The sequence below is a fragment of the Sander lucioperca genome, chromosome 4 (assembly GCF_008315115.2).
Source record: "Sander lucioperca isolate FBNREF2018 chromosome 4, SLUC_FBN_1.2, whole genome shotgun sequence".
NCBI lineage: Eukaryota > Metazoa > Chordata > Actinopteri > Perciformes > Percidae > Sander > Sander lucioperca.
The window spans coordinates 19,955,425-19,974,991 of record NC_050176.1 but is presented as its reverse complement, the minus strand read 5'-3'; the positions used below and the strand labels follow the sequence as shown (position 1 = coordinate 19,974,991).

Sequence of the window (19,567 nt, the reverse complement as noted above, 5' to 3'; positions counted from 1 at the left end):
ATCTAATATTTAGCAATAGGCCAAAGCAAATTGTCAAATCCTTTAATATGCTGACTGGACTATCTGACCATAATATGATCCTGATAGCCAGGAAGCTAAATAACAAGCGTTTTGCTCCGCTTGTCCAAGAACAGGAATCTTTAAATATTCCGAAAAATATGCAAAATCAGTTTATAAGTGCTGTTCAGAGCATCAACTGGGAGAACATAGTTGTAGGAAAATCTTTGGAAGAAGACAGTCAAAGAGTTACACAACAACTGAAGAGATCAATTAATGCTTTCACATGCAGTCAACGACATAGGAAAAAAAAGAACACCATTCCTTGGATAACCACAGACATCTTAAATCTAATGAAAAAACGGGATATGGCTTTGACATCTGCCATTAAATCTAGAGCAAGCAGAGATAGACATACTTTCACTATGCTACGGAATAGGCTTGTCAAAGAGATAAGGATGGCCAAAGCCAACTTCTTTTTGACCATAATTAAAAAAGCAGGAAGTAATACTAAAATTATTTGGAGCCAGTTAAGAAAACTAATGGGGCATAATGTTAACATTGCCAAATCACTTGAACTTGTTGTTAGTGGAAAATTAATAAACGAGCCAGCTGAAGTAGCTTATGCTCTCAATAATCATTTCATTGACTCAGTAGAAAATATCAAGTATTTTTCCTCTGAATATAAGAATATATAGAATATATCACTGAGGCAGATGTTATGAGAGTGATTCGATCTCTGAGGCCATCTCGAGCGAAAGATGTCATTGGTATGAACACTATTATGTTGAAAGACCTTTCTGAATCATTAGTCTACCCAATTACGGAAATTGTTAACCTTTCATTTGCTCAGGGAGGTCGCTTGTCCATCTGCAACTACAGACCCATTAGTATCCTGCCGGTGTTTTCCAAGGTGGCCGAAAAACTTCTCAGAACAAATGACAAATTATTTAAATACCAGTTCCAATCCTTTACATCAAAATCAATTTGGCTTCCGTATTAATCATTCAACGGAAACGGCCAATTGCTATTTCATTGAAAAAGTCAAGTCACTGTTGGATCGAGGAGGGGTTGTTGGTGCTGTTTTTCTAGATTTAAAAAAAAGCATTTGATACCATTAAACATGAAGTTCTTTTAACAAGCAGACCTGTCCCAGACAGGCCCTAAACCGTTTAGTGATTTATAAACCAGCAAAAGTATTTTGAAATAAATTCTTTGAGGCACTGGAAGCCAGTGTAGAGACCTCAGTACTGGAGTGATGTGATCCACTTTCTTGGTCTTAGTGAGGACTCGAGCAGCAGCGTTCTGAATCAGCTGCAGCTGTCTGATTGATTTTTTAGGGAGACCTGTAAAGACACCGTTACAGTAGTCAAGTCTACTGAAGATAAAAGCATGGACAAGTTTTTCCAAGTCCTGCTGAGACATAAGTCCTTTAACCCTTGATATATTTTTAAGGTGGTTAACTGACTTTGTAATTGTCTTAATGTGGCTGTTAAAATTCAGGTCTGAGTCCATGACTACACCAAGATTTCTGGCTTTGTCTGTTGTTGTTAACATTATCGTTTGAAGCTGAGTGCTGACTTTTAATCGTTCCTCTTTTGCTCCAAAAACAACCACCTCAGTTTTTTCTTCATTTAATTTAAGAAAGTTCTGGCACATCCAGTCGTTAATTTTTTCAATGCACTTAGTCAGTTGTTGTATTGGACTATAGTCCCCTGGCGATAAGGTTATATAAATGTGTGTGTCATCCGCATAACTATGGTTACTTATTTTGTTGTTTTCCATAATTTGAGCCAGTGGAAGCATGTAGATGTTAAACAGGAGAGGCCCCAGGACGGAGCCTTGGGGAACTCCGCACGTCATATTTGTATCCTCAGATGTATAATTCCCTATAGACACAAAGTAGTCCCTATTCTTTAAATAAGACTCAAACCACTTTAGTACTGAGCCAGAAATGCCAACCCAGTTTTCCAATCGGTCTAGTAATATGTCATGGTCGACCGTATCAAATGCAGCACTGAGATCAAGTAATACTAAGACTGAAATTTTGCCACTATCTGTGTTTAAGTGGATGTCATTAAAGACTTTAACAAGAGCTGTCTCAGTGCTGTGGTGTGGTCGAAAACCCGACTGGAAGGCATCAAAACTGTTGTTTAGTGACAAGAAAAGGTTGAGTTGTTGAGAAACCGTTTTTTCAATGATTTTACTTAAAAATGGAAGGTTTGATATCGGCCTATAGTTGCTCATTAGTGACGTGTCTAGATGGTTCTTTTTTAAGAGTGGCTTAATGACTGCAGTTTTCAGGGCCTGTGGGAAGATACCTGAGAGAACAGACGTGTTTACAATCTGTAGAAGATCTGTAGCCAAACAATTTGCAACATTTTTGATATAAAAGTTCAGATGCTACTGGTACTGGAGGGTTTGTTAACCTATCGACAGTAGCAAACAAAGCACGTGAATTATTATTGTTTTTGGCAATAATGTCCGAGAAGAAGGACCGCCTTGCATTCCTCAGTTCCAAATTATAAGTGCGAAGTCTCTCTTTATAGGTGTTATAATGGACCTGGAGATAAGTTTTTCGCCACCTGCGTTCTGCTTTTCGACACTCTCTTTTTTCTGTTCTTACCAGTATGGCATTTCTCCATGGAGATCTTTTCTTATCAGAGACAGTTTTTACCTTAATGGGAGCAATGGCATCAATAACATTTGTAATTTTACAATTGAAATTGTCTACAAGCTCAGTGACTGAGACCCCTGAGAGGGCGGGTGTGCACGAGAAAAGCTGAATGAATGTTTCACTGGTGTTGTCAGTGATATACCGTTTTCTTATTAACTTTGTTTGGACACTTTTGTGCACAGAGATAGTGCCATTAAAGAAAACACAGGAATGATCAGACAGAGCAGCATCAGTTACCACAACCTTGGAAATGTTCAAACCCTTTGAGATAATCAAGTCCAGAGTGTGCCCCTTGTTGTGTGTGGGCTCCGTCACATGCTGAGTCAGTCCATAGTTCTCAAAAATGCAACACAGTTCTTTTGTCCCTCTATCCTGGGGGTTGTCAACATGAATGTTGAAATCACCAGCAATAACTACACAGTCAAAGTTAATACAGATTAAAGACAGCAGTCCACTAAAGTCGTCAAAAAAGGATGCACAGTATTTAGGTGGCCTGTAGATAATTAGAAATATAGGTCGAGAGGGGGACCTTAAGTGAAGAGTCACATATTCAAAAGAAGCAAAGTTTCCATAAGATATTTGAGTACATTGGAACGAGTCGTTAAACAAAATGGCGACTCCACCTCCTTTCTTATTCGCTGTATTCTCACTCATAAAACTGAAGTTAGGGGGAGCTGACTCAATGAGAACAGCATCACTGTTATTATGGTCTAACCAGGTTTCAGTTAAAAACATAAAATCACGATTGTGCTTAATAATAAAATCATTGATTAAAAATGATTTTCCCACCAAAGACCTGACGTTTAGTAAGGCTAATGTTAGTGTGTTAAAATAATTATCTGTCTCGTTTTTTGGGACAGGCTGTGGCTGACGAGGAATGGATGCTAAATTTGCTAAGTTGGCAGTTAAGTGCTTCTTTTTCTTACTTAGCAGATTCAAATTCTTTTTCTATTACCTATGACAACATAGATTGACGAAGAATTGAATACACAGGGCCCAGGCTTGTCCTGGAAAGAGTCATGAGTGCCACTTGTCATGCAGCCTGGGCCCAGCACATATCAGTTAAAGCTTGTTTCATTCTGTACACAAGCATACTTATCAGTCTGGTGAGAAGGAGTTAGCTGCCGTCCTTGAGGGGGCAGAGGTGCCTGGCGTTTTACTTTCAGTGGTTGAGTCCAAACAGGGTCAGTTTGATGCTGGGGGCGAGTGATGGGAGAAGGTAGTGGAGCAAACTTGGTTCCAGCATCTACCAGCTGCTCCATCCGGTCAGTGAACCCCAACATGTGGCAAGGGGAAACAGGGGAAAGGGTGAATGGGGAGAGCGATGGATCCTCAAAGGTGTCGGTGTTGGTAAGGGGGTTTGAGGAGTGTTGGACGGGTGAAAAGGGGGGTTGAGATTTCTCGTCTCCGCTCTGTGGTCCTCCATGGTCAAATCTTTGCTCAGGTGGGGGCTGTGGTGGATCACTGCCGCACTTTGTTGTGTCTTCCTCTTGTTTTGTTTGTGTTGATTTATCTTGTCCTGTGTCCTTGGCCGAGGGAGCAGATGTGTGGTGCAGAAAGTAAAGTAGGCTAGAGGTGAACAGCTTTACTCCTGGCTTGTTAAGGAAAAGTCACTCTGCTTTAAAAAGATGTCTGCGGTCCCAGAAATTGTTAAAATTGTCAATGAACCGCAGAGAGTGGACGGTGTCTTTGGGAAAACAGAGAATTTTGGTGTTTTTACTGCTTTTTATGTCTTTTACAGCAGAGTCACCCACAATCAGAGTTTGCTGCCCACTCGTTAGCTTTCCCTATAGCTTTTTACTTTTTGAATTTCTCTGTCCTTACCCTGCTGTGTGATGATGAGACGCAATCCAGGTCATGTCCAGGGTCCTGCAGCAGAGGAGCAAATCTGTTATCCAGTTGCACACTCAGTTGTTGGGGAGGCATTTTGTTGCTAATTCTCCCTTTTGCAGCTGTCCACGGCTGTGTCCTACTGAGTACAGGGGTTGAAGAGGTGCTCTGCCTGGATGGTAATGCAGGCCAGCCGTTCATATCACAAATCTCAGGGTGCTGTGCCCTGCCCGTTAGTCGTCCTTCCCAGGAAAAGGATTTACTCTTAGGCTTTGCACCAAAAGAGTTCCAGGGAGGACTACCACTTGTTGATTTATTACCTATTCCACAGCCCTCCTGTCTGTCCGTAGTCTTGCTGGTGCTAGTTAGCCGTGTTGACATGCTTCTGTCCATTGTTTTGGGTCAATGGTAAAGTGGTGTCATTTCCACATGATCCGTTGACTTCCAGGTTTACTTCTAACCGTTGAATTTTGGTTTCCAGAATAACAATCTTCTGAAGGAGTTTGTAGTAGTCCTCCATGGAGAAGGGAGGCATCTTGCTGCTAATTAGCTTTAGCTACAATCACTTTAGGACAGGCTTGAGCTATTGGTAGGCCACGCTCACACAGAAAAATGTTGAAATATGGCAATAGCCTACTATGTCTACAAAAAATGTATAGTCCAGTGATTTATAAGTATCCAAGAGCCGCTGCTCATAGTTTCTCTCAGAGGAAAAGTAAGATTATCAGCAGAAATATGCAAGCAGAGGCAGGAGCAAGCAGCAAAGCGTCTGCACTGTAAGAAGCAGGAAGCAGCTAGGGTATTTCACACTGTTCCTTAAGGTCTCCTAATAGGGTATGTAACATTGGTTGGGCTGAAAATTGCCCGAATGCTATTTTATTAGGACCTTAACTACCCTGTGAATATGGCTCTATTTGGAACAAGAGCTTTTCTTCCAAATATGGTATGCTCATGAATATTTAGATGAGCTGCGCGCTGATTGGTTTGAGCGAACCCCATAGAAACACATTGGAGATGAGACAGCAGGTCTCATATTTCAGACACTGCAAAGTTATATGTTGTTTGTCGGGCTATTTTGTTATTAAATTCACTTCTGATACGTTTTTATGCGAGAAATCAACTATATAAAGCTCAAATATGGGCCGTTTTACGAAAATGTATGGCTAATTGCAAATTTGGTAAGACGTGTCGGACTTTAGGAGCTCCACACAGTCTGACGAGAAAAAGGCAACCTCACCCAGTGAAAGTCACCGTTTCTCGGCTACTGGACTACTGGAGCTCCGTGGAGCTCCGTGGAGCTGGCCGGCTGCCGGGCATAGCTAGAGTATATTTAGTTTGCATTTCGTCACGCCACTTATATAACATCTGACCCAAGGTCTTATGAAGCTAACTATGGTGTCCAATTTCAATTTAATGCATTTTTGTGAACATTAGGGATTTCGTTAGCTGCTACTGTCCCTTCAATCCTAGCTATGTGTACAGATCGTGGCTAGCTAGTTAGCTTCACTTTCGGCATAATTAAAGTCTATTTACAGTTTGAATTTCGTCACGCCACTTATAGAACATATACCCCAAGGTCTTATAAAGCTAACTATGGTGTCCGATTTCAATTTAATGCATTTTTGTGAACATTAGGGATTTTGTTAGCTGCTACTGTCCCCTGGAGCTTCATCAGGGCCTCGGCATTTTGTAGTCCAGTAACCCAGAACCGGTGACTTTGCGCGGGTATGGAGCACCACGGGCTTCCCTTCGTGACGGAGATCCAGCTAGCTCACTGCGAGTCTATGAAGTAGGACACGCCGAGCAGCGAGGCAGCACCGGCCGCTGTCACATAGCCTGCTGAGCTCCTGCTGAACTGCGACACACAGTCGGACAAAATTTGCAATTAGCCATCTATGTTCGTAAAACGGCCCATATTTGACCTCTACATAGTTGATTTCTCGCATAAAAAAGTCTCAGAAGTGAATTTAGTAATTAAATAGCAGACCTCTGGAGATCTGCATGACCTAGCTAGATTGAGAAGACTAAGCTGACCTCAGGTCAGTGGTGTAGCCTATGCAAATTTTGGGGCGTGACTTGAGATCATGACGTCAACATCCAGCTTTGTTGAGATTCGCCCGTTTTCAGCGGCAGTTTCAAAATGTGAGATTTGCTGAGGATAGGGGTATCAATGGGATTTTGAGCTTCTATGTATGTCTTATTTACCCACCGAACTGTCGTTATTCAACTATGACAAGGTAAAATCGGTTTTGCATTCTATCACCCCTTTAAATTTAACTTAAAGAAGAGGCTAACAGGTAATCAGGATGGTTGAAAAATCCAAAATCCGAAAGCAGCAGCCAGACCCAGGTGACGCGTTCGTCCAATCAGCTGCCGGTTTTCATTTTTTGGGCGACAATACAGATTAGCGCCGCCTGCTGTTATGGAGACGTATTACGTGTCTTCACTTTGGTGTGTTCCGAGGCACTTTTTTTACCAACTCGGGGAGACTGATCAGTCCAACTGCCTTTTCTGCCAACGGTTGGCCGTCGGCTCTGTGTGTAGCTGCCTTTAGAGTGAATGCCCACAGAATAGAAGCCGGAGAGAGAGAGGCAGAGATATTTGGGAATGAATAAGTGTATAAAAGGAGTCCTCCTGATGGAACTTTCGCTAAGCTTCATTTGACAAACCAATGTAGCCTATACCCGATGATAGTGTTTGATGAAAAATTGCTTCTTTTGCAACCATCATTTGAGCCTGTGTCATTTTAGCTGAGTCACACTGTCTTGCCTCTGTGGTTTATTGGATTTTTCTTAAACCCTCTTCTACAGTACCCTGACCTTTTCACTACATTGCAGAGCCATCAGTTAAACACTGCATGGGACACATGAAGTTGAACTTTTGTGACACCATTTAATTGAAACTTTCAACAGTATGTAACATTTACCCTTACTGTGAGACTAAAAGGGCAGCTGGTCTAAAATGCAAAAATACATTTCCGGTAACTTTCTATAAAGTAGGATGTCATTCTTACTGCTGACAGTTGTTCTGTGTGGTGGTGCTGGTAAGTGAAAGTGAAGTAGTGTGTAATGGGTGCCTGTGATCTGCTCTTGATTCTCTTAACTGAGTTTATATTGATCTCATCCTATAGAGCTGATGAGCTGCGAGGAGCTTCATGCCATTCTGCATCTGGTGCTGCAGGCCGGAAACATCATGAACGCTGTGAGTGCATCGGTTATGTTCACTTAATACATTAACATCACTCTCATATCTAATCTGGCTGGCATTATTTTCTACATTTCCATTTCCAACGACAAAAACTAATAACAATGTTATTTTGGTGACACTGCACCCCAAGCCTTTTCATTCCTACTGAGGACATACATCTTAAATTAAACAAATATATTGGTTTGGTAAAAGACAAGAGACTACGTAATTTCCTTAACCAGCTGGGCAGTGTAGTTTTTGACAATTGTTACTGAAACAGGAGTAAATAGTGCATCTTTAGCTTAGCTTAGGAAGAAGACCGGAAACAGGGGGAAACAGCTAGCATGGTTCAGCCAGCACCTCTAAAGTTCATTAATGAACACATTGTATTTTGTTTTTTTAATTGACACAAAAACTGAAGCCTAAAATCAACAATTTGTTGCTTCACAGAAGCTCGCTGGAATATTTCTTAACCGACCTTTGTGCTAAGCTTACCGTCTCCTGGCTGAAGCTTCATATTTAAAGTAATAGCTGGACATTTTGGGAAACACGCTTATTCACTTTCTTCGCCGGGAGTTAGATAAGAATATTGAGGCAACTTTCATATCTGTACATCAATCATAAAGCTAGATCTAGGAGACAGTTAGCTTAAAAACATGTTGTGTTCTAGTTTGTTTTATTTTGTTGAGGTGCTGGTAGGGTGATTTTTCTAACTTTAGACAGAGCCAGGCTAGCTGTTTCCCCCTGTCTCTAGTCTCCATGCTAAGCTAAGCTTGCTCTAGCTTTATAATTGGTGTACAGACAAAAAGAGTGATATTTCCTAAAATGTCGACCGATTCCTTTTATAATTCCAGGCTTAGGCTATACTTGCAGATCAATTCATTGTTGGTTTTGGTCTTTTCATGGGATTTGTTAATTAGGCAAATATAGAATATCCCCAGCCTTATCCTTCAACATCTTGATATGTTTCTGTCCCTCTGCGGTTCACAGGGCGGCTACGCAGGCAACGCTGTGGGCTTCAAGCTGTCTTCCCTCCTCTCATTGGCCGACACCAAGGCCAACAAACCCGGGATGAACCTCCTGCACTTTGTTGCCATGGTTAGCGAAGGCTTCAGTTACAGTATGATGCACACATTACCATTAGGACCTGTACTATCGTATGTAATCAACACAGCAAAGTGGGCATCAGAAAAATTACCATGTCAACACTTCTCTGACACAATGTCAGCATAAAATTGAAAGTTGAAAGCTTCACATGGCTACCGTTTGTTGCTGGGATCCTTATTGGGTTGCATTAAGTCAAACCTCTACTGTATATACAGTACGAATAAGAATAACATAAACTTGTCATATGCATATTTGGAACTATTTCCACATGTGAAGAATTAAATGTACTGAATGCGTATTTTATCTGAGATACTATGAATTTGTACTGTACTATAGGAACTCTTTTGGAGACATTGCTCAGGTATATCTAGGATAACTAGACACCGATTTCATCCAGGAAGTCTGTGGTCTATCATTGTTACTGCAGGTAAATCACGCAAAACGTCAACTGTGTGAAATAATAATAAAAGATATTGTCAGGCACATGTTTCAGTCCAATAAGAGGCAGTCTCTTGTCAGCCAAAAGGATTTAGTTTTGTATAAATCGTTCACAGCAGTGGTGCTTGAGTAAACAGACTACAGGATGGCAGTTGGAGAGCAGATGGTGACAGGAAACAGAAAAGAGCCAAGAGAGGCTGGCCAAGCACTTACATAATCAAATAACCGAGAGTGGTCCTTCACACTGCAATGATGCCACTTCATTATGATCAGCAACAAACTAATTGGATATAAATGTGTCTCTCCACACAGGAGGCAAAGAAAAAAGATGAGAAGCTGCTCAAGTTTACAGAGAAACTTCAGGATGTCCAGAGTGCATCCAGGTAAACTTTTCAGCATTTACCACCCTAAAAAACGTGGCGTTAATTTGTCAGTGCACTTGTATCTTGACTGTGAAGTTGGGAATGATGGTATGAAGCAGGCTGGAAGGAATCTTTTTCCCACCAAAGGTTGTTCAGTTTCACCAAACCTAATTTGGTTTCCAGAGCTTCCACCACTGAAAATTGGGGGCGGTTGTAGCATTGGTTAAAAACTGATTTGCTGACAGTACTACTGGTCCTGCAGCCATCACATTTAAAAAAAAGTGAGGACTACTGTAACCGCTTCATATACTATACTAACTCCAAATGCAGTGGCCTCTGAAAAACTAGTCATAAATGAATTTTTAATTGAATTTTTGAAGTATGTAGTACTTCCATGTTTAATTTCTGTGTTCTGTAAATGACCAAAAGTGTAAACAACCATTTGATCAAACTGAGGTTATAACATTGTATATAGATTTTTATTGCTGAATTGACAACAACATTCAGCCTCATTACTCAGGCTGACATCTGACTTAAGTGCAGTACTTGGAGAGTCATGTTTGAGAGTCCTGTTCAGAACGCAGTGTGATGCTGCTGGCTGTCTGGCTCTGTCAGCTTGACAAGGTCATCTCTGTGTGGAGACAGTGCAGCTCCTGCACCAGAGAGCCAAGATTACCCCTCCCTCCCTCTCTCAGGATATTTTGAAAGCATTTCTCACAGCGATCCTATCGTCCACCTTTAACAGATGACAGTCTGGCAGTGCATTCAACAAAATGCTGTCAGGTCTTGTCATGCTCAGCAGTATTATGAGGACAAAATGATTATTGTGTATGCTATCACCAAAATGGTTTCTAAGCACATTTTCCTGATCTGAATCTGTCTGCTGTAATGTTTTCATGTAGAATCTCAGTGGAAAACATCGAGGTGGAGTTTTCCTCCTTATATGTTCGGATTAAATCCCTGGAGGAGAAAGTTCAAGGAGACCGGGAGCTAGTGCAGCAGCTGGAGCCCTTTCTGCAGGTGAAGCAGCAGCAGTAGTTGTATAATACGTTATATACACACATACAGAACGTTGGATCCAGGCCACTGTACATTCCTGGCGCTGCTGACTCAAGTGCTATAGATAATGACAGCCATTAAAGTGTAATAATAAAAAATTGTATGTGCCCGATGTCTCAGAGTTCAGCACAGACGCTTCAGGACCTGAAGAGACGCAGGCTGGATCTGCGCAAAGAGGGGAACGCTCTCATCGACTTCTTGTGTGAAGACAAGGACACCTTTAAGCTGGACGAGTGCTTCCGCATCTTTCAAGACTTCTGCAACAAGTTCAAGAAAGCTGTCAAGGTCAGTTGTCGTGAAAGAATAATTGTAGTTTAACAACTGGGCCTCATGCCCTTGGGTAATAATAACCCACTAAGTTGATTGCTGAGATCTGGGAAAACATCAGCATCGCTAAAAAGGAAGTCAGACTGGTAGGAAACACAAGGAGACAATTACACAGGTTTTAAAGTGGCCATATTATGCTCATTTTCAGGTCCATAATTGTAATTTGAGATTGTATCAGAAAAGGTTTACATGGTTTAATTTTCAAAAAACTCCATATTTTTGTTGTACTGCACATTGCTGCAGCTCCTCTTTTCACCATGTGTGTTCAGGTCTCTGTTTTAGCTACAGAGTGAGACCTCGCAACTTCTGTAACATCTTTGTTGTCAGTTGCACATGCGCAGTAGCTAGGTAAGGATTACATGTGCTAGCTAGCGGTTTCTACAACTTCAGTAGTACAAGGCAGGATTAGCCGGGAGACTTCTTCTAAACGAGGGCGCACTTCCAACTTTGTGTGGAATACCTGCAGAACAGGGACATGTAAGTAGTTCTATACAATTTATTTTGTGGATTAGGGTGAATTTGTGTGTGTTGTAGCAGTGTTTTGCCATTGAGAACGAGCTAGCATGCTAGCGCTAGCATGCTAACGGTTAGCCCCCTAGGCCCCTCGTCTCGGCTAGTTACGTAGAAAGCTGTGCAGATTTTGAACAACTCACCTGGAGACTGAAGGCAGGACACATTCAGAAACCCGTATCTCTCTCAAAACAGCATGGATGTTTTTTTTTTTTTTCAAAGTTTGTATGTGTGTGGAAGCACCAGAGACACAAAATAACACCACAAATCCCAGAAAAAGTGATTTTTTTTTTTTCATAATATGGGCACTTTAAAGAAACCATGTTATCCATCCATCCATCGTCATCCGCTTATTCGGTGTCGGGTTGCGGTGGCAGATGCTCCAGCAGGGGACCCTAAACTTCCCTTACCCGAGCCACCTAAACCAAAGCACTGTGCTGTGCTGTCCTAGGGGCGTGGATTGCATCAACAAAAACGGTCCGCTAAAATAGAAGAGCAGTTGTGCATGATACATCATAGCTAAAACTACGAAAGTAAGATCCCTGTTAAAATAACTGGGGAATATCCATTAAGAGGAGTGATTTTCGAGGTAAAAAGATGCTTGAAATGTTCATTTCTTTCCAGTTCAATTTGATATTACCATCATTTATTTGTCTTCCTGCCTGCCTCTAAACACTTCTAACTTTTGCTCTTTTTCTCAGGACAACACGGACCGCGAGTTGAAGGAAGCAGCCAGACTGCGTCGTCTGCGAGAGCTGGAGGAAAAGCGCTTTGCTTGGTCGGGTGCTGATCCGAGCAGCGAATTTAGTCGCAGCAGCAGCGAGAGCGACGTGGGGATGCTTACTAAGGAAGGCCTGCTTGACTTCTTCCAGCAGAGGTCTCAGAGTCCGCAAAGCCCGATGGGACGCTCCGCCAGCGCCCGCCGCCACCGTCACACCATGACCTCCGTAGCAGACCGAGAACTCCAAGGATACCTGGAGCTATTTGGAGGCACCGGGAACCCCGCTGACTATTCCAAGTTTAACAGCCTACCTCGGCCGGGCCGCACGGTGCAGCGCAGGTCGACCCCCTGGATCTCAGCCCAGGACGACAACCGTGAGCTGGGCTGCGACACACAGGTGGAGTCCCCACGTGCAGAAACGGAGCCTATCAGCCCACTGGCCAGGTTTTCGTCCTCTGGGCTAAACGGTGAAAATGACCCATACAACAACAATCATTACTCATCTGTGTCCGAAGGCAGCGCTCTGCCTCGTCCCTTATGTGTCTTTCAGAAGCCCGCCAATCTTCCCAACCCAACAATTACCAGCCACTTGAATGTTAGTGTGGAGAAGCACACTTTAGTTCGAGGTCCTCAAGCTTTTGAGCTACCTAGTCCAAACAATAACAGTAATCCTCTGCACTTTGTCAACCAGGGGGATATTGTGGTGACTGATTTGGAAAAGGAGAGACGGTCACCTCCCACAAATCTGGACGTCCTCCTGCATGATAACATTTTAGAAAGAGGAGCAGATCCCAATGCAGCCTGGGGAGGGGAAATAGATCCTCCCACACATGCTGGGCTCTCTCCTGAGACAGAGAAAGAAGATGAGGACAACAGCACAGTTTCATCAACAACCTGTGATACACCCCTCCCACTGGATACCTCTGTATCCAATAAGAAACCATTGTTTTATATACTAGACTGCACAGAAACGGACTGCTCTGTCACCTCGGATTACTCTGAGGTGGAAAGCTCGTCTCTAATGAAAGAGGGGCTTCATTTCAGAACAACTGACTGCAAGAGATCCGATCAGGAGAGCCAGCTAGATTCGAGTTCCTTGTCCTCTAATTTGGAGTCCATGTCTCCCATGGACCAGTCCGTTTCCACCAATGAGCTTTCAGCGCCCAAATCTGTGGACGCAGCATCCATGACCCCATCTGCTACCGCAGACGAGTGGGACACGGAGAGCTGTGACACCGCTGAGGGGAAACAAGGTGTGGAGACAGATGCGCAGAGAAGCAGCAGAAAGCCTGCGCATACAAAGGGCAAAGCTAACAAAGCGACAAAGTGCAGCGGAGGTCGCAGTGTGCGAACGCTGACCAGCAGCGAGAGCCAAGGCATGCGGAAGGTTGTGCCCATCAGCAAGCTTACAAGGACAGGTAGCAGGAGAGGAGAGAGACTTTTGGAGCACGGCGGTGGAGAGTCACGCCGTGACCAGAGCACCCCAGCGAGAGGAAGGAGCGAGAAGACCGCAAGACCTCCTCGACACTCCAGTCTGCCTCCGGATGAGTCCAAAGCTCAGAAGGGGAGTAGCCTCACAGGCGGCGCTTCCAGATGGGCGCGCGAATTAGCCCCGAGAAAGGCTACCATCAACAAGCAGAGCACCAAACCCCTGAGGAATATCCCCAAGCCTGCACCTGAGGAGAAGATGTGCCGCTCCACCATGAGAGCCCTGGCACAGGCCCAAGCTCAGGCTCAGGGTGGAGCTTGCTCTGAGCACAGCAGCTGTAACACACTCGGCGCAAAAAACACCTCCGATGTCCCCAGCTTTGCCCGCAACACGGTAGCTTTTACTTCTAGGTCCAGGAAGGATCTGGGCCCCCCGTCTGTCCCCTCCACCCCGTCTCGCAGACCCTCTCTTCTAGGTCGACAAACCCCGGTGAAGCAGAATAGGTTGTCGCCCACAGTTCACACTTGCGAGGAGCAGCCCCAAGGCACAACCCTGCGACGGGTACAAAGTGTGAAAGCAACCAGCCACAGCGCCTACCGCAGCGAGACTCCCCCACCACCTCCTACACGTGAAGTTGTTCGTAAGACTAGTAGCTTTTCTGAAAAGTCCGTCCAGTCTAGAGACTTGGTGACGCCCAGCAGAGGTGCTAAACCAAGCTGGAAATAAAGCAAAACCTAGTGGAAACTGACTGCAGAAGGACTTAAAGAAAGAGAGGCTTTGATGTAAATTGATATTCGCTCTTCTTCCCCTTCTACTGTGCAATCGTATCCTCTCATATCACGCAAAAGACAGGAATCTGAAAGATATTTTAGGCTATCTCACCCTAAGGTTCCTCTAGTAGCTGTATCTGTATCAGGTTTATGAATTGCAAAGAGCTGTTTTTTCTTTGTTGCTGTTGTTTTAACAATTCCCTTTTTATTTTAGGGGGGGGCATTAACTAAACTGACAAATGGCAAATAGGTGTTTTTACACAGGAGCCTCTTTGCCTGCTTAGCTGTCTATTTACTGTATATGCTTGTGTCTGTGATGATGTTGATGTCGAACACTACTGACTATATGATGCTGCTAATTAGCTCCGACAATTTGAGACTGAGTTTCAGTGTCCGTTTCATTCAGGGTTACAAGATTTGTTGTACCTACACTTGCTGCTGTTATGGTGTCTTTTATTTTTTTAGTGCGTCCTCCTGTAGAGCATCGCACCGTTTGATTTCTTTGCTTGATACCTCAGAAAGATCGCAGTGGCCTTGTACCGGCAGAAAAAAAAAGTAGAATATGTTCATTTGGCTCTGCATGATGAAGATGTAGATCTGATAAATTGGTTTAAACTGCAATGTCACTTTTTTTTTTTTTTTTTTTTTTTTTTACAAATCCCTGGTATAAATCATATTACTACGATATATAAAGTCACAGATTATAAGCCAGTGTATACCAACTGTGGTACCTGTTGTACCTTGTGTATGTATGTGTGTCTGTAGTAAGTAAATGTGTTAGAACTCCTCCATAGTATCATGGAGTAGACGTGCACGTAGGAATTGTTTCCTGTATACTGTAGGCTAATACACGATCAACGCTAATGCTTTGCAAGAAAAGCACTGAACGTGTCTGAAACAACACTGACATAATCATCAGTCACATGATTGTTTTGACAGCCTGGTCTAATGTTTCTACTGTGAATGTAGTCATCTCATATGTTCTCTAGGCCTGCACCTCTCTTGACAATGTTAAATTGCAACAATAACTGGTCATAATTCAGCCTAGCCCCAGTTTGTGCCTCTGTTACATTTGCGTTACAGAGCTAAGCAGCTGTTATCCTGAAAAATCTGAAACCCAGACGGTTGTCTAACACTGGTAACACTTACTGCTGTTTTGAAGGCACTTTCAGAATTTGTAAAGACTCTTATAACTAGAAGGGCACTTGGAGAACACCGCTTCCGCCAAGGCCACGCCTTATCTCGCAATGTTAACGTAAGTAAATATCATTTGTTTTTTCCCTCCTTTCCAACATGTAATGCTTTCTTTCCTGGCCCATGCTACACCCTCCCACCAAGTTTCATGAAAATCAGGCCAGTAGTTTTTCTGAAGTTCTGCTGACAAACAGACAAACAAACCAAAGCGAAAACACAATCACCTTCTTGGCGGAGGTGATCATGTGGAGGAAGAAATATTCCGTCCGTTGCACGATATTGAAACATTTTAGCCAGTGTCCCAATTTGCAACTATATTTCTAATGCAGGTAGCCAGAAATGACATGTCATTGCTCATTTGTATGTCACGAGAATGATTTTATGGAAATAATACAATGTAACATCAATATGGACGTAAAATAACTGACAAAGGTTATAGATTTTGTTTCACGTCGTACAAATTGAGCATGAACATATGTCATTTTCGGCTACCATATTGGTTTCTTAGAAAGAAATACTCTGCTGCCCAATAATGCAGTGTTTAAAGCAACACTAAAGCACTTTTCCGCTCCGGTCCCCCTACAGGTTGGAAGCGGAATTGTCCATTACCGTTACCATTATTCTTATGTCTCATTCGAACTACAGATCTGCTACCCGATCTGGCAAACTTGCACCAAAATAACGTACCTTAAAATAATGTTTCCAAAATCATTTCAGTGGTTCATCAGCTCGTAACAAGGTGAACGGCACTTCTGCATTCGCTTTGCTGCCCTCTATTGGCTATAACCGCACTATGCAAGTTTGACAGATCAGGTAGCGGATCTGTAGTTCGAATGAGACATTACGACAGCGGTAATGGACAATTCCGCTTCCAACCTGTAGGGGTACCGAAGAGGAAAAGTGCTTTAGTGTTGCTTTAACTTCTCAAGTTGTGTAAATGTTTCCCCTAATCGAAACACGGTAGCCAAAAATGATTTATACAATGTGAAACAAAATGAAAAATGTTCATGTCCATATAGCTGTTACATTGTGTTGTTTTATATTTTGATACAAAGAACTACTTTTTAAAGATGAACAGGCACAAACTGAGGCTAAATACAGCCCTGTTGACCATTTCACACCACTTGCCTTCCAAACTGCATTGTGCCATTGCCTTGATGGCAGCAACGCTCACGACAGTGCATTGCCTTAAAGCTTAATGTAGCCGATCCATCACCAGTAGTAACTGCTCGATCGTAAAAGGAGAGTAGAAACTTTTCCTACATTCCATCCCACCGAGCTGAAAAACAGTGACTCCGTTGGTTAGTGAAACGCTCGTAGTGATACACTTTGTACATAATGTAAAGACATAGTATTTTTCTGACTATCAATATGTTTACATAGCATTAAGAGTGAAGTATGTGAGCGCACACATATTAAAAAAATTATCCAAGCATGCATATCTTGTATCAGAGCCCTGGCCTACAGTGTGTTGACATGCGGTGGCTGTCTTCCTGTTCCTTTTAATGCAAATGAAGTTGATGTACCGATGACACAAAAGGCCCAGTGTGACATGCAACTGTGTGTGTGGTCTGCATGTAGCCTAAATTGAAACCCCAGTATCAAGTAAAGTAATGGAGGGCTGCAGCTAATGATTACTTTCCTTATCAATCAATCTGACCGACGAATACTTTCTTGGGTAATCAGTGGGTCCATAAAAAGCCAGAAGACAGTGAAAAATTCACAGAAGCCCAAGTAGACTTATTAAAAATGCTTGCTTTGTCCAAACCCAAAGATATTCACTTTTTCACATCGATTTGATTGTCAAAATTTGCTGATTACTTTTCTGCTGATTGATTGATTGATTGATTGATTGATTGATTAATTCATTAATGAATAACCTACTGTAGTTCAGCTCTGAAGTAATGACTTTTTAAAATGAGTAGTGAGTATATGCGTATGGGAATGCTACAGCTCATTCATATTTTACTGCCATTCAGCCTAAAATACAATCAAAAAACATCTTTAATTTGAGCGTGCAAATTCACCTTGGAAGCAGCAGTTTAACACGATTGAGAGCTCTGGAAAAAGCTAGTAAGTGGACCTTGAGTAAAGCTTGTGAAAAACCCATTTGGGATTTTTTTTTAAACTATCTTCCTGTAAGCTTAAAATCACACAGATTGTTAAAAAAAGAATTTTCTCTTTTGTCTCTACAGTTTGCAACGTATAAATCTTCAAACCAAGAAATAATGTGTCTTTAGCCTAAACAATACATTTGTCTCGTACAAAGTACAAGACAAAGTTTAATTGTGGAATCAACTTTTGTTTACATTTGGATTATTTGGATCGGGCTGTTCAAAGAAAGAACACACCAACTTATTTTGCAACTTCAACAGCTGTATAGATGTGATTCCTCCAACCTGGACACAATGTATAGCCTACAATAAGTCTCGGTCTTCTGCACTGTCTGTCCTCAGAGTCGTCCTTTGTGTATCCCACAATGCACGCTGCTTGCACCTTTGTAACAGCCCCCGAACGTTACAATGGGTGCCCTTTACATTTCGTCTGACTGGCTTACAGCAGCAGAGCTGCTGAGGAATTTGAATACTTACTCGCCCTTTTCGCCACCACTTCCTTGTTACGGGATGGTTACCATAGTAACAGCCCAAACATCAATTACGATTGCTTACTAACGGCTCTGTAAACCTGAAAGGTCATGCCGTCCACAAACCTTTGTATAGACGGTATTGTTTCAAGTCACTATGCAAAACGTGTTCACAATATGTGACTTAATGTTATTTAGAGTGAATCTTTTTTGCCTTTTTTAATTCATCACCTACAGAATTGCTGATTCTCTAGTAGTATAAATATGTATTTCCTTCATTTATCTTTCACCAAATGATTAAATGTCCCTTCTTTTGGCATTAATTTACCCCCAAGGAAGTCTTTTGCACACTGGAAAGGAATGACTAGTGTGTGTTGTTTTTTTTTACCTTGTGATGAGAACCGTTGTGTGTCTGCTGTAGTTTAACAATACATGTACTGTAGGTGCTCTAACGCTCTGCTTTGTCTGAAGTCTCCCAATGAAAAAGCAAAGACTGATCATATGATCATCTCTGATCACTAGGCCACAGGGCTGCAAATTGTGACGTTACTCTTCTGCAGTTTGTATTTCTGATGATGACATCCGAGAAATAAATAAAATTCACATGTTGCTGTGTAAACTGAAAACTTGTTCCTGGTTTTTCTTTAGCCGGAACTTTGTCTGTCTATTTAAAATAGCTAGTTCTCTGCAGTCTTGAGGCCACAATGTGGAAACTGACTGCTAATTTCAAGCTTTGCATTCACACTATAATGCCCACAAATCACAAGAAGTTAGTATTGTTTAAGATAAAATGAATATGTAAAATTAAACTAAATAAATAATCAAATTACTATGTTGACAATTTCTCCTCGAGATTATTATCAACTATGTATATGGTTTGGTTTTAAACAGGCAGAGTTTATATTTGCAATACATGTTTGGGAAAATATTTAAAGAAAGGGAACAAGTATTGACCCAAACCAAATGTACAGTTATTTATAGTGAAATACTCCAGGAAGCAAAAGTGCAAAAGCCTTTACAGTCTATGACAGGGGTCTTCAATGTTTTTCAAACCAAGGACTCCCAACTACATATTGTATAAAATAAAGGTGCATATTAAACTGGGCCTACAACAACGTGTAGGGTGGCCTAAAGCCTCTTTTTAGTGTATATAAAATACTAATGGCTGCCTCAGTGACTACCTTACCCATAAGCCAGTAAGCCTATGATCAATGGGATTTTTTCACAAATAGGCTGATTTATATTTGCCAGTAATTGGTTGGATTCATGTTAAGACATTTAAAAAAAAAAAAAAGTAAACTTTCAGGGGTTGCAAAGAAACTCCCTTCATTCATTTTGCCTGATGATGGTCTAGTATCGAAACGTTGCCTACTATT

The 19,567-nt window shown here is 42.1% G+C and overlaps 1 protein-coding gene across 1 annotated transcript in view; it reads left to right on the top strand.

Moving 5' to 3' along the window:
* fhdc1 (FH2 domain containing 1) overlaps nt 1-15,455 on the top strand; it is a 44,317-nt gene extending 28,862 nt beyond the window's left edge. The window contains exons 7-12 of the mRNA XM_031302345.2: nt 7,635-7,705; nt 8,681-8,788; nt 9,548-9,618; nt 10,500-10,617; nt 10,777-10,941; nt 12,195-15,455. Of these exons, the coding sequence (XP_031158205.1) occupies nt 7,635-7,705; nt 8,681-8,788; nt 9,548-9,618; nt 10,500-10,617; nt 10,777-10,941; nt 12,195-14,369 (2,708 nt within the window). The 3' untranslated portion in view covers nt 14,370-15,455. The remainder of the gene's footprint in view (nt 1-7,634; nt 7,706-8,680; nt 8,789-9,547; nt 9,619-10,499; nt 10,618-10,776; nt 10,942-12,194) is intronic.
* Nucleotides 15,456-19,567: the final 4,112 nt, after the last annotated feature.